Source organism: the organism of the source record quoted next, unplaced genomic scaffold, assembly GCF_019419815.1.
Source record: "Pyrus x bretschneideri cultivar Hongxiangsu unplaced genomic scaffold, Pyrus_bretschneideri_v1 Contig1, whole genome shotgun sequence".
NCBI lineage: Eukaryota > Viridiplantae > Streptophyta > Magnoliopsida > Rosales > Rosaceae > Pyrus > Pyrus x bretschneideri.
Genome location: NW_025999390.1, coordinates 17,788,562 through 17,802,191, shown reverse-complemented (window position 1 = coordinate 17,802,191; position 13,630 = coordinate 17,788,562). Strand labels below are relative to the sequence as shown.

The 13,630-nt window shown below is 36.7% G+C and overlaps 1 protein-coding gene across 4 annotated transcripts; it reads left to right on the top strand.

Annotated features, from left to right (window-relative positions):
- The first annotated feature begins 4,455 nt into the window (after positions 1 to 4,455).
- LOC103942907 (tubby-like F-box protein 8) lies at positions 4,456 to 9,278 on the top strand. Of its 4 annotated transcripts, XM_048589916.1 has the most exons (6): positions 4,456 to 4,686; positions 5,090 to 5,224; positions 5,648 to 6,080; positions 6,358 to 6,445; positions 7,117 to 7,249; positions 8,348 to 9,278. In XM_048589916.1, exons 3-6 carry the CDS (start codon positions 5,733 to 5,735, stop codon positions 9,054 to 9,056), a joined length of 1,278 nt encoding a protein of 425 aa, XP_048445873.1. In that variant the 5' UTR covers positions 4,456 to 4,686; positions 5,090 to 5,224; positions 5,648 to 5,732; the 3' UTR covers positions 9,057 to 9,278. The 4 variants fall into 4 exon arrangements, with proteins under 4 accessions (XP_048445873.1, XP_048445883.1, XP_048445880.1 ...); XM_048589926.1 differs by lacking the exons at positions 4,456 to 4,686; positions 5,090 to 5,224 and adding an exon at positions 5,237 to 5,534; XM_048589923.1 differs by lacking the exons at positions 4,456 to 4,686; positions 5,090 to 5,224 and adding an exon at positions 5,237 to 5,570.
- Positions 9,279 to 13,630: the final 4,352 nt, after the last annotated feature.

The window sequence follows — 13,630 nt, the reverse complement described above, 5'->3', positions numbered from 1 at the left end:
CCAACCATCAATACTCTTCAGTACAACTCGTGTTTGGACATCAGCCAAACATTTCCCATTTACGAGTTTTTGGTTGTGCTGTTTATGTGCCTATTGCACCGCTGCAACGCACTAAAATGGGACCTCAGCGTAGACTGGGAATTTACGTGGGTTTTGATTCACCATCTATCATTAGATATTTGGAACCCTTGACAGGTGATATGTTTACAGCTCGTTTTGCTGATTGTCATTTTGATGAGACAATTTTCCCGTTGTTAGGGGGAGAAAAGACCGTTCCAGAAGAACGGAAAGAGCTGACATGGGTTGTTCCCACCTTGTCTCATTTTGATCCTCGCAACATTCAATGTGAAAATGAAGTGAGAAGGATCGTTCATCTTCAAAGCATTGCCAATCAAATGCCAGATGCATTTAATGATGCTATGAAAGTGACAAAATCAAATATACCAGCTGCAAATGCACCTGCAAGAATTGATGTCCCTGTTGGACAAAATAAAGTGGCAGCAAATGATTCATCTGGTGCACGCCTGAAGCGTGGTAGACCCCCAGGTTCAAAAGATTCAGCTCCTCGAAAGAGAAAGTCGAGGGCACAACTGAATCCAAATGAAGTCATTCAGGAAGAGAAAATGAATGATACATCCACAATTCATAATTCTGGACTTCCAGAAAAAGAAAATGTCCTTGATGAGACATCTGTCCCTGAAGAGACAAAAGTACATGAAAGCAAAGAAATCTCCATAAATTATGCATGTACAAATGAATTGTGGGATCGGAATGAAATAATCATTGATGATATGTTTGCATTTGCAGTAGCCACTGAAATCATCTTAAGTGATGATATTGAGCCCCGCTCTGTTGATGAATGCAAACAGAGACAGGATTGGCCTAAGTGGAAAGATGCAATCCAGGCAGAATTAAATTCCTTGGAAAAGCGGAATGTTTTTGGACCAGTAGTCCAAACCCCGCCTAGTGTAAACCCTGTGGGTTACAAATGGGTATTCACAAGGAAACGCAATGAGAAAAACGAGATCGCAAGATACAAAGCACGACTTGTTGCACAAGGTTTTTCTCAAAGACCTGGAATTGATTATGAGGAGACATACTCTCCTGTAATGGACGCAATTACGTTCCGTTACTTAATAAGTTTAGTGGTTTCAGAAAGACTTGACATGCGACTTATGGATGTCATCACTGCGTATCTATATGGAGAATTAGATACTGACATCTATATGAAAGTCCCAGAAGGACTTAAGTTGCCTAAAACAAGTAATAAACCACGAGGTATGCTCTCGATCAAATTAAGGCGATCATTGTATGGTCTGAAGCAATCTGGACGAATGTGGTATAATCGTCTCAGTGAGTATTTGATCAAAGAAGGGTATATCAACAATGTTATTTGCCCTTGTGTGTTCATTAAGAAATCCAATTCTGGATTCGCTATAGTGGCAGTATATGTTGATGATATGAATCTAGTTGGGACTCCTGAAGAACTCAATAAAACTGCTGAATATCTGAAAAGCGAGTTTGAAATGAAAGACCTTGGAAAAACAAAATATTGTCTCGGCTTGCAGATCGAGCATTGTGCTAGTGGAATTTTGGTCCACCAATCAGCTTACATTGAAAAAATTCTGAAGCGATTTGGTATGGACAAGGCTTATCCACTAAGCACGCCAATGGTTGTTCGTTCTTTGGACATTAAGAAAGATCCATTTCGTCCAAAAGAAGATGATGAGCTGGTCCTTGGTCCAGAAGTACCATATTTGAGTGCAGTAGGTGCTTTGTTGTATTTAGCACAATGTACTAGACCAGATATAGCTTTTTCAGTTAATTTGTTAGCAAGGTATAGCTCTGCTCCAACAATTCGTCATTGGAAGGGTATCAAAGATGTATTGCGATACCTTCGTGGGACAACAGACATGGGTCTCTTCTACTCAAAGAACTCCACAGATGACCAGGTCCTTGTTGGATATGCAGATGCTGGCTTCCTCTCTGATCCGCATAAAGCCCGCTCACAAACTGGATATGTGTTTAAGAATGGAGATACAGCAATCTCATGGCGCTCAACCAAGCAAACATTAGTTGCTACATCTTCAAATCATTCAGAAATACTTGCTTTACATGAAGCAAGTCGTGAATGTTCTTGGTTAAGATCAATGATCCATCATATCCGGAATTCATGTGGTCTAACTTCGAAGACAGACAATCCAATTGTCATCCATGAAGATAATGCAGCCTGTGTCGCCCAAATGAAGGAAGGATTCATCAAGGGCGATAAGACTAAACACATATCTCCAAAGTTTTTCAGTGCTCATGAGCTTCAGAAGGCTAAAGTTATTGAAGTCAGACAAATCCGTTCAAATGAAAATCTGGCAGACTTGTTCACCAAATCTCTACCAAAGTGCACATTTCAGAAGTTAGTGCAAGGCATCGGATTACGTCGACTTACCAAACAGCTAAATTTGGAAAATGCGGAATCAGGAGGAGAAACATATCAGGGGGAGTATCCATGATACATGCTTGTTGTACTCTTTTTCCTTCGATTAGGATTTTTCCCACTGGGTTTTTCCTATCAAGGTTTTAACGAGGCAACATAAGCATACTTGACACTATATCAACGATCCAGGAAAAGTTGTACTCTTTTTCCTTCGCTATGGTTTTTTCCCACTGGGTTTTTCCAAGCAAGGTTTTAACGAGGCAACTCATGTTGATATGTGGGCATCCAAGGGGGAGTGTTGAAAAGTCTCAAACTTCTGTTGGCAATGAATGCCCACAAAGCTAAAGTCATCTGCACCCACAAAGCTAAAGTCATCTGCACCCACAAAGCTAAAGTCATCTGCATGGGCAAAGTTTTCAATGCCCATGCTGAATGAAAGTGTCAGAGGCACATTTTAAATTTCATGATGCATTAACTGCATCAGTTCGAGTTGCTCTATAAATAGAGCACTCGCATGTAACAGATGAGAGATGAAGAAGAAATACAAGAGAGAAATATCAATAACATCATATATTCCTCTGCCTTTTATTATCTGTCTGTGCTATAGTTTTTGTGTGGCATTTTACATCTACCTTGCACCTACCACTTAAAAGGTTATCTCTCAAACTTTAACCCTTTTATAACACAGAGAGTATTTTAGTGTAAAAGAGATGTGGAGTCCCATTTGTCCATTCATTTTAGAGAAGCATTTGTATACTAATACTACACGTGTCGTTCCATTTTAATAATGTGCTTATTGATATAAAATGCGTAATGGTAAACTTTATTATACAAGTTGTTCTCGTTCACTTTGAAATATATAATATTATCTATTTCGAAAGAGCATGCAAAATTTGCCTCCTCAACAGGAGCAAAATTTTTTTACGTAGCTCATAAAAACAAGTTTGCTTACTCAATTACCTACCCAATTGGATGCTCGTACACAAAATTGACACATCCAACTGCATTAGAAATTTTGTCAACAACTTATATCTTAATAAAGTTGTTTTTAATTTTGGTCAAAACACCAAACAAATCCAGGCAAAACACCAAACAAATCTACTTACTACACACGTGGCAGGAGCTGCAGCATCCCAGTAAGTAGAGTCCCAACCACAAGGGACAACCTCGTCATACCATAGCCCAACAGGGGTACCAAAGTCATTTCACTATCCAACAGGCCTTCCATCATGACAGCGTGCCTCATCTCATAATCTTTCCCCACTTGCACACACCGTCTTATCCAGACCTTTTTCAACAACATCCACGGTCGAGATGGACACTTCCATTGCGTCCACAAGGTAATAAAGCACACCAATAAGCACTGTATTACATCCTCAGAAAATCAGAAGCAAGCGTAGTCGTAAGCGGTCGCTGCTAGACAAGGATACCGGTTCCTATATGTGGAAATCTGGAGATTAATTAATCATCTTCGTTTATCGTATATTATGCAAATCAGTTTTTGTTAATTATTATTTATATTTAATTTTAAATTAAAATTTTAAAATAATTTCTAACTATACGAGTACAATGAACAGACACAATTAATTGATCTTTCGAATCCCTATAAAGAGTATATAGAGATGATTAACTCGTTTGGATGTGTTTTTAAAATGATTGAAAATACTTTTTGTAGGAAGCACCAGTTATATGCTTCTTCTAGCAAGTACTTTAAGTATTTTTTCAGAATTTATTTGCATTTTTATTAATGATTTTTCTAAAAATATTTTTAATCATTTTAAAAACACTTCTAAACAAAATCTTACTCGGTCGCTGCTAAAGGACGCCGAAGGTGATGCAAGCGTATTGCGTCTGAATCTCGTGGTATACGCCGTTGGTCGCGTAACGAAAAAAAGTCAACCGTTAGAGGCATAATGGTCATTCTATCAAGTGGGGGTTAATTAAATAAATTCAGACAAAAAAAAATAAAAAAACATTAAACAAATTGGATTAAGTTAATAAAGCTATATAGTAGGTGAACTCGATTGAATAAAGAGTTCAAGTCCGGACCACCTCACAGAGAGAGGGAGGGATAGTAGAAGATGGTGAGCTCGTTCTGATTCTCTGGTGTTTGGATCGCAGCTTTTAGAAGTACTGAATCATATCACTTGTCTCAGATGTTTGTTTAGGATACTGGACCTTTTTTTTTCTGTTTGTTTCTTGGGAAAATTTGCAGGCCCACCTGGTTTCATTTCTCTGGTTGTTGCATTTGCAAGGTAAAGTTTTCTGGGTTTTTTCTTTGTTGCTCTAAAAGGGTCTTAGAAAGTCTAATTCTTTGAAACGTTTATGTGGGTTTTGTTCAGTTGGTGGGTTGTAAATCTCTTATGGATAACATCTAAATTTTCATTTTTTAATCCAAGGGTTTTGCAGCTCCACATTTTGAAGTGCTTTCTGCTCCATTTTGTTTATTTTTCATGAAATTTTTGTATATTTTTCATAATAATTTTTGTTGCTTCTTCTGGCTTTGCATCATCATTTTTTTTTATTTCAGTAAATGGAAAACCAGAAAAAAAAAAAAACATGTTTGGATGGTTTTTGCCTTCAATTTTTGGGGTTTTGTAAGCTAAAATGGTTAATTTTTTTTCCTGGTTTCTAATATTGTAGTATTTCTATTTGCAGGACCTCTTCTAGAAGGTTTCATGCTTGCAAGTTGTTCACTGATCTCTGAAAGCCTTAGTTGTGAAGCAATGTATCTTTGATCAGTGCCACGCTATCACACTCAAGTCTTTGGAATTCTACTTTGGTGGTTTTAGGGTTTGCTCTCTCTCTATATGTTTAGATATATTATTATACAGGGTGAAGGATTTGAGTTTAACTTCTAGGTGAACATAAATTTAGAACTCCTTTTCTTTTTATTCAGATTACATCTATCATTTGGGTTTATATTTGGTAATCTGGGTTTTGTTTTCTGAGGTTTTTTTCATTTGGTTAACACTTACAAATTACAAATAGGTATTTTGATCTTGAGTTAGTTGTAGTTTGGTTTGTGGAAGATCAGCTTTAAAACCCGCCAAAAGATGTAACTGATTAAAGTCTGATACTTTAGGCTGCTTTAAGTCCATGTGTGAGAATCTCCTTTTCTTCCTTTGTGCTTTTCTCGGTCAGTCTTCTTCCTTTTATTGCTTTCTTTGTTAAGCATTCCAGCAGGAATTTAAATCAAGTTTGATTAATATGCAGCTGAACCTGCACTTATAATTTTGGGGCCAGCCCAACTTGAAGTGGAATATACTTAACATCTGGGTCTGTTGGCACGTCGGAGTAAATGTCATTCCGCAGTATAGTGCGCGATGTAAGGGATGGGTTTGGAAGTTTATCAAGACGAAGTTTTGAGGTGAGGCTGCCTGGTCATCACAGGGGGAAATCTCATGGTTCGGTCCATGAGGTACATGACCAACCTTTGGTAATCCAAAATAGCTGTTGGGCTAGCCTACCTCCCGAACTGCTGCGTGATGTAATAAAAAGATTGGAGGCTAGTGAGAGCACGTGGCCTTCTCGCAAGCATGTTGTTGCTTGTGCTGCTGTGTGCAGATCATGGAGGGAAATGTGCAAGGAAATCGTCAGAAGTCCTGAATTTTGTGGGAAGATTACCTTCCCAGTGGCCTTGAAGCAGGTGAGAGGTTCACATTATGTTCTTTCTTACATGATAGACTTTGTTGATAAAGACAACAATGCCCAAATATTTTTTGTTTAATGTAGTTACTGTGGTGTTTCTGTTTTAGTTATTTGCATCAGTGTTTATCCACCTAGATGCTTTATTTTGAAGTATGATGTTTATGCCTTCCTAAAAAGAAAGTTTTGAAGTACGATGTTTATGCCTTCCTAAAAAGAAAGATGGTATTTATGATATCTGGTAGCTGACACATTGTTGAAATTTCTGCCTTTTGCAGCCAGGATCTCGGGATGGAACCATCCAGTGCTTTATCAAGAGGGACAAGTCTAATTTAACTTACCACCTTTTCCTTTGCCTTAGCCCTGGTAAGATTCTCTTTAGATGGTTTTGTTGGCACATGTATTGTACCACACTCAATTTGACATTTCATGTTCTGTGGTTGGTTGGATGAGCAACTCCAAACTTTCTGTATATAGTCTAGTGAATATCTTTTGGTTATGCATTGCCATCATGGTATAAATATTGTAGTGGGCAGGGTTTTATAAATTACTAGCATCTCTTCTCCTGCTGTGTATTTTTATTATAATCTGCTCTTGCAAGTCATTTACTTGTGCATCTGGCGAGGTCTGGTGATACCTCACTAGTTCTAACTTCTAACTTCGAACTTGGTTATGTCAGTCACACTGTCCTGTATCAAGACATGTTCTTGTCATTGAGCTTAATAGCATGTGCAAGGCTGAAGCTTATGTGAATGCTAAGTGGTTGACCATTGCCGTATGAATATTACATACAGTGCACTTATCCCACTTTATACAGCAATAAGAATTATTTACTTCTCCCTTTGTGTTGTTTCTTTTCAATGTAAACCTGCTGCCCTTACCCTACTTGCCACAGCTACATAAAGGGTTTATGTAACAAAAACTTTATCAGCAAGGGTTGAATAGCATAACTCGACCTTGAACATCTTTCCTTGATTGCTTTAGTGCGTTCGCATTTATTTTAGGCTGTTCTCTTGATCAATGCCATGCCCTTGCAGCTTTGCTTGTTGAAAATGGGAAATTTCTTCTTTCTGCAAAGCGAACGCGGAGAACTACTTGCACAGAGTATGTGATCTCCATGGATGCTGATAATATTTCAAGATCAAGCAACAAGTACATTGGGAAATTGAGGTGGGCTTTCTTCCAACTTTCTTTTGAGCTGTTTGTATCTGTGCTGAAATTCATTTATAAGCAACTCTAAAAAAAAACAATAATGTACACGACTTCAAAACTTAAAAGATGTGTCATTCTTAATACCCAAAAAAGGAAAACGTCATTGTGCAAACAATTTTTTAAACTTTGGTGTGAAATTGGAACTGGGAAAATCATTGCGCACATTTGAGGGATCTAGTCTGGATTAAATTAATTTATTTTCTTTTTCACCTGTTGCCTCATTGATAAAGAATTAATATGGGGGTTCATCAATGTGATTCAATATTGTTCCTATGCTTTGGTTTGCAGTAAGCGACTATGTAAGAAATATGTTTTATGTGAATTATATACATGAAAAAGAGTTTTAAGATGGTTAACTGTTGATCTTTATAATTAGCAGTTCTTTTTTCTTATTGAAATCGTCTTGCTATATCTGCTTCTTTGGTTGCATTATGATTTCATTGCTATACCTTAAAATTTAAATGAGATTTCAACATGAATGATACTTAAGTTAGTGCATTCTGAGTATAGTTTTGAGTAAATCGCACGGGTTTTCTTGCTATCAAGTGTTTTGGGGCAAGGAACTTGTAAGATTGTCTTCTATTTACTAAAAAGATATGAATGTGCTTCGCTTGTAGGAATTTAATAGCGAGTATCAACTTGTTTATATTAGGGGGCAAAATCACATGTTTGACAATTCTAAGTAAAAGTTCTATCCCATATATTTGCTGTTCTCTATACACCTTCAATTCCAGCCCACTTATTTCAGGCCATTTAATTAGTATTTAGTAATGCATCAACTTCACATTTAAGTGTCACTCATTTGAATAGTCTTTGCTGCTTTGCGTGCCGTCCACAATTGGTGCTTTGTAAGTTCATATTTTTTTCAATTTATAATTATTTGGTAGACATGTTTCTTGAATTTTTAGCAGTTAGTAACATTGAAAAACAAATCAGTTTACTGATATGTGACATATAAAAGTCCTTATTCTCCTCTCCCTGGAATTTTGATTACATATGGTTTAGAGACTTTAGATTAACGTTTATCTGCCATTCCCCTTTTCCCACATTTTTCAGGTCTAATTTTCTAGGCACCAAATTTATTATTTATGATACCCAACCTCCCTACAACAGTGCTCAGCTTTCCCCACCTGGGCGAAGCCGTCGGTTCTACTCTAAAAAGGTATCTCCCAAGCTCCCCACTGGCAGCTACAACATCGCACAGGTGTCGTATGAGTTAAATGTGCTTGGCACACGGGGGCCACGAAGGATGCACTGCACCATGCACTCAATCCCTGCAGCATCCCTTGAACCTGGTGGCATTGTCCCTGGCCAGCCTGAGATTCTCCAACGCTCCCTTGAGGACTCATTCCGAAGCATTTCCTTCTCAAAATCAATTGTTGATTCAAGTGAGTTTAGCAGTGCACGATTCTCTGATGTAGTTGGGGCCCATTGCGAAGATGGAAAGGAAAGACCATTAATTCTTCGGAACAAGGCACCAAGGTGGCATGAACAGTTGCAGTGTTGGTGCTTAAACTTCCGGGGAAGGGTGACAGTTGCCTCTGTCAAAAACTTTCAGCTAATAGCGGCCGCACCACCTTCTGCTGGCGCACCAACGCCATCTCAACCACCACAGCCAACCTCGTCTGACCATGACAAGGTCATACTTCAGTTTGGTAAAGTTGGCAAGGATATGTTTACCATGGATTACCGGTATCCGTTGTCTGCGTTTCAGGCTTTTGCGATCTGCTTGAGCAGCTTCGACACCAAATTAGCATGTGAATAGTGGAGAGAAATTATGGCAAGAAATAGAAAGTGTAGTTGGTAATTCTTTTTTCATCTTTTCGCGCTTCTCATATGGATTGTTGTTGTTGTATATGATGACACTGTTACAACTCATAGTAGTCTGGAAGTGCACAACAACAGAAGTGCACACTGCATGAGGGCGCCTGTGTTTTTTTTTATTTGTTTTTTTTTTAAATATTTATATTATTTTTCAGTTTTTTTCTTTCTTTTGTTCTGTTTCAAATTTTCTCTTTTGTAAGAATATTGTTTTATTATATGCTTTGGAAAGAAAAATTAATTGAGAATCAAGAGAAAAATTTGGGCAAAATTAGCAGGAATGTTGGAGTTTTTGACATGGTTACAAAAATGATCCGTTTTTGGAATCACATATTGATGACACATTGATGATATAAAATGGTATATAAAAACTGATCACTTGTCACTTAATGCTGTGGTTTAGTAATTTTTTTTTTTCACTTGTAAGTGAGAGCTTTTAAGTTCGATTCTCATCAAATGCGAATTTAGGTTATATTATTACTAGCTCATTATGATTCTAAATCCACTTCCTCTTCTTTAGTATAAATGATATTGTTTGTTAAAAAACAAACCATTTCTCCAATCAAATGTAAAAGATTGATCATTTAATCTAGTTGTCCTAAAAATAACCATTAAGTTCCTAAAAACAACAATAGGAAGCGAACATGTAGGACATGAATGTGTATGTATCATTTCCTTTTATAAAGGCATAAGTCTAACTTTGACAAGAACAGTCTAGACTGATGAAGGCTATGAAATGAGAGATAAACATTAGGGTTAAGTACATTTCACACCTTCAGGATTTGGCGTTCAGTTTGGAAATGGGTCACGTAATCACTTAATTGTTGACCTCACGGTCCATATAACGGCATGTGTAAATTGGTCGAATTTCAAAAGATCTGGATGTGATGTTATAAAATTGAAATTTAGTGGCCCATTTTAAACTAAACCTTGAAGGTGTGAAATGTGCTTAACCCTCAACATTACGCATTCCAAATAGTAAAACTCCGCAAGCTATGCGAGTTAGTTTTATTTATATTTGGATAATAACAAGAAGATATCAATAATGTTTTTGCTAATTATAAGTCAATCGATTATGCATTGTGGTACATTAATGCACTTAAATAGAAACTAGAAAATTTGCCATTACAATTGGCTCCCTTCCCTCCTAATTTGTCATAATTAGAAGGGGACAATAGTTGGGTGCTCACTGGGAGTACCCAATTTACTGAATTTACAATGTGACCGAATAAGAATAGTCCACTTGTCTAATCTAAAACTCCCCAACCATTTGTTACCCTTGTAACCATACTCCTATCTTCTTCTACTCACCTCAAGTAGGGATGGGCAACGGTTATGGCGGACGGGTAACCGCGATTATTTACCCATAACTGTTTATGCTCATACCCGCATAACCGTTTATCCATTGGGTAATTGCCTAAACAGTTATACCCATACCCATAACTGTTTATAAACGGTTAACCATACCTATTTAACCGTAATCGTTTAATAGCTGTTTACCCATTTATCCTTTTTAACCCGTTTATCTTTTTTTTTTAATTTTTTTTATTTTTAACCATTACCCATTTTTTGCCCGTCTACATGTTTTTTAAAAACTTAAAAATTAAATAAAAAATTGTCATAATTTTCTTTTTTTTTAACAATTAAACACCGTTATAAGTACATTCATCATACATTTTCGTATTTTAATTTTTTAAGTCCTTATATCATTCCAATAATTGAAAGAATAGTTTAAGGATAATATTTTTAACTGTTACCAATGAAGGTAAATATAATATTTGGTAAGTATTATTGGGTTACAAAAAATTGTTTAGAAGACATTTCTGTCAAAGCATTTCTGTCAATTTCATGGTTACCCGCAAGGAATTTAAATTAATTTGGCGAATTCCTTGATGATGAGAATCATCATTCCTGTAGCAGTGTTATTGAGAGGACCGATGAATTCCTTGCTAATTTATTGGGTGCTAAGTATTATTGGATCGAGAACACGGTTTGTGTTAATTTTACATATATAAAATAAATAGGTAAACGGTTACCCGTTTATAATCGCAGTTAATACCCATAACCATCCATTTAAATTTCGTGGGTAAACGGTTATACCCATAACCGTTTATTTATCTAAATGGTTACCCATAACCGTAACCGTTTAATTTAAATGGACGGGTAACCGCGGTTACCCATAACCAATGGGTATTTGCCTATCTCTAACCTCAAGCCTTTTCTCTTCTTTGTATACCCCCAACACCAACCCCATCGGAAAGGATTGGAGTGGGATCATTGTTGAAAAGGACTAGGTGGGGTCGTCGTCAAAATGAGGGTTGATGGTGGACTCGCCGGCGAACACAAGAATTGGGGGTGGGCTCACGGAAAGTGAGGGATTTGAGAGTGGGCTCACTGGACCAGGGAAGTGAAGGTCGGGATCGCCGGAGAAGGGGGAAAAGGCTTGTTTGCAAGAAGGGAGGAAGAAGATGGGTGGTGTTTGGTTATAAACATAGTAAAAGTTTTTGGTGAAATGAGTTTGACATGTGGTCAAATTGTAGTGGGTCATATAAAATAATCAGAAAATTGAGTATTCTCCAGTAAGCACCTAAGTATGGTCAATCCTCCAGGAAAACATAACCACAAAACAGAAACTTCATTGTAATTTTTAAGTCACATGAAAACATAACCACAAAACAGAAATTGCAGCTGAGTTTATTCGTACGAATATGATTTGGCACAAAAAAAATAGGAAATTTGTAGCCGATAATATCATCTAACTCATCGCCATTGGAATTGAAAGTTTTTCTTATGTGGAATGATGGTCAAAGGATTTGATGTGACTCAGGATCTTCCTAAAACGCCCTACTGGAAATACAGCTTAGTATATTAAGTGTCATAATACAATTGGTTATAATTTTTTTTAAAGTTTTTAACCAATTGTATTATTAGAACATCGTCAAAGCAAATGTGAAATATTGAACACCAAATTTTAATTTGATGATCTATATGGCAGTTTGACATCATGTTACTACCAATGTGTAATATATTATTTTGTATTTTAATATATTAATTACAGTCATAATAAATACTAAAAGAAATATATATATAGCTACACTTATACCAAGCATTAATGCAAGGCTAGTCCAAAAGTAAAAAAAATAAAAAAAAAACTAAAATAATTATTTGGCATATGAATTTTGAGGCTGACTTTTGACGCCTCTCAGCAAGCCTTCCTTTAACATCAACTTTTGGCTAATGGATTGGAATGAAATTAGATGTTATTTTTTTTACTACTACACATTCATTTGGCAATTTGAAGCACCGGTTGGAGATGGTCTTACATTTGGTATTTCGAGCCATATTGTCGATGTAGCAATGTTTGACAAATGTTGGTCCATGTAAACCCTTAGTGAGGATGTCAGCAGTTTGATCTTCAGTGGAGATATACTGCACCACCAAATACTTCTTTTGAACTTTCTCTTCGATGAAGTGAAAATGCGTATCCAAATGTTTGATACGAGTGTGAAATACAAGATTAGAACATAATGCTAGAGCTGATAGGTTGTCATAATGAAGTAGAGGTGGTTCTAAAATAAACTGATGTAAGTCTTTTAAAAGTAATCAAATCCATACTACATCTTATATACATTGAGCAAGGGCTTTGTATTCTGCTTCCTTGGAACTTCTAGAAATTGAGGATTTTTTCTTAGATTGCTATAAGATTGGATTTAACCCCATATATACCACAAAACTTGTAACAAATCGCTTTGTGTTTGGATTAGCAGCCCAATCTAAATTCGAGAAAGCTGTGATAAAGTTGTCAGATGCTACTGAATATGTCAATCCACACTGTGTAGTACCTTGAACATGAAGGAAGATTTGTGAAAAATATGTTCATTTAAGCAACATCAATAGCATGCAATTAACAATTAAAGGCAGAATCATGCTTGTATGCACTTAAAACAAAACATTTACCCATGAAATTCAAAGCCTAGTAGATAGGTGAACCAAGACTCAACTCAAAACAAAGTGAGTTGAGAAATCAATACCTTTGTAGATTCCTCTTTGCATAAGCAAAGGCTAATCACCCAAAGAGAGGGCCTTCATTCCTTGCATCTTGGATCCATGGATTTAGATGGATGAAAAGGTTTCTCCAAGTTCCCAAAATTGAGAACCTCTAAGTCTCCACACCAAGGTATATTGTAGAAGAAATGAGTGACCTAGAGGAAGTAAGATTGCTAGCTATTCCCCTCTAGATTGGCCAAAATTTTTGAGAGAAAGGAGAGCTTGTGTTCTCATCATTTCCCCAAAAATAACCCTTAGTAAATTTTAGGCTATAAAGTCCTTTATATAGTCCCTTCAAATAAGTGACCTAATGGACCAAAAGCCCTATTCTTTTACACATGGCTAGCCTATAGGTTTATTGGGCTTTCAAGCCCTTTGTTTTATTCAAGTTGTCATACAACTTGAGTTAATGGGCTTGACATTCAAATCCCATTGGGCCTTGCGGCCCAAAACTAACCCGAGGTCTTTAAC

Coding starts and splice junctions, on each gene's coding strand:
- LOC103942907 (XM_048589916.1), top strand. CDS start 5,733: ATGTCATTCCGCAGTATAGTGCGCGATGTAAGGGATGGGTTTGGAAGT. Junction 6,081..6,357: donor TCCCAGTGGCCTTGAAGCAG/GTGAGAGGTTCA, acceptor TGCCTTTTGCAG/CCAGGATCTCGGGATGGAAC. Junction 7,250..8,347: donor AAGTACATTGGGAAATTGAG/GTGGGCTTTCTT, acceptor CACATTTTTCAG/GTCTAATTTTCTAGGCACCA.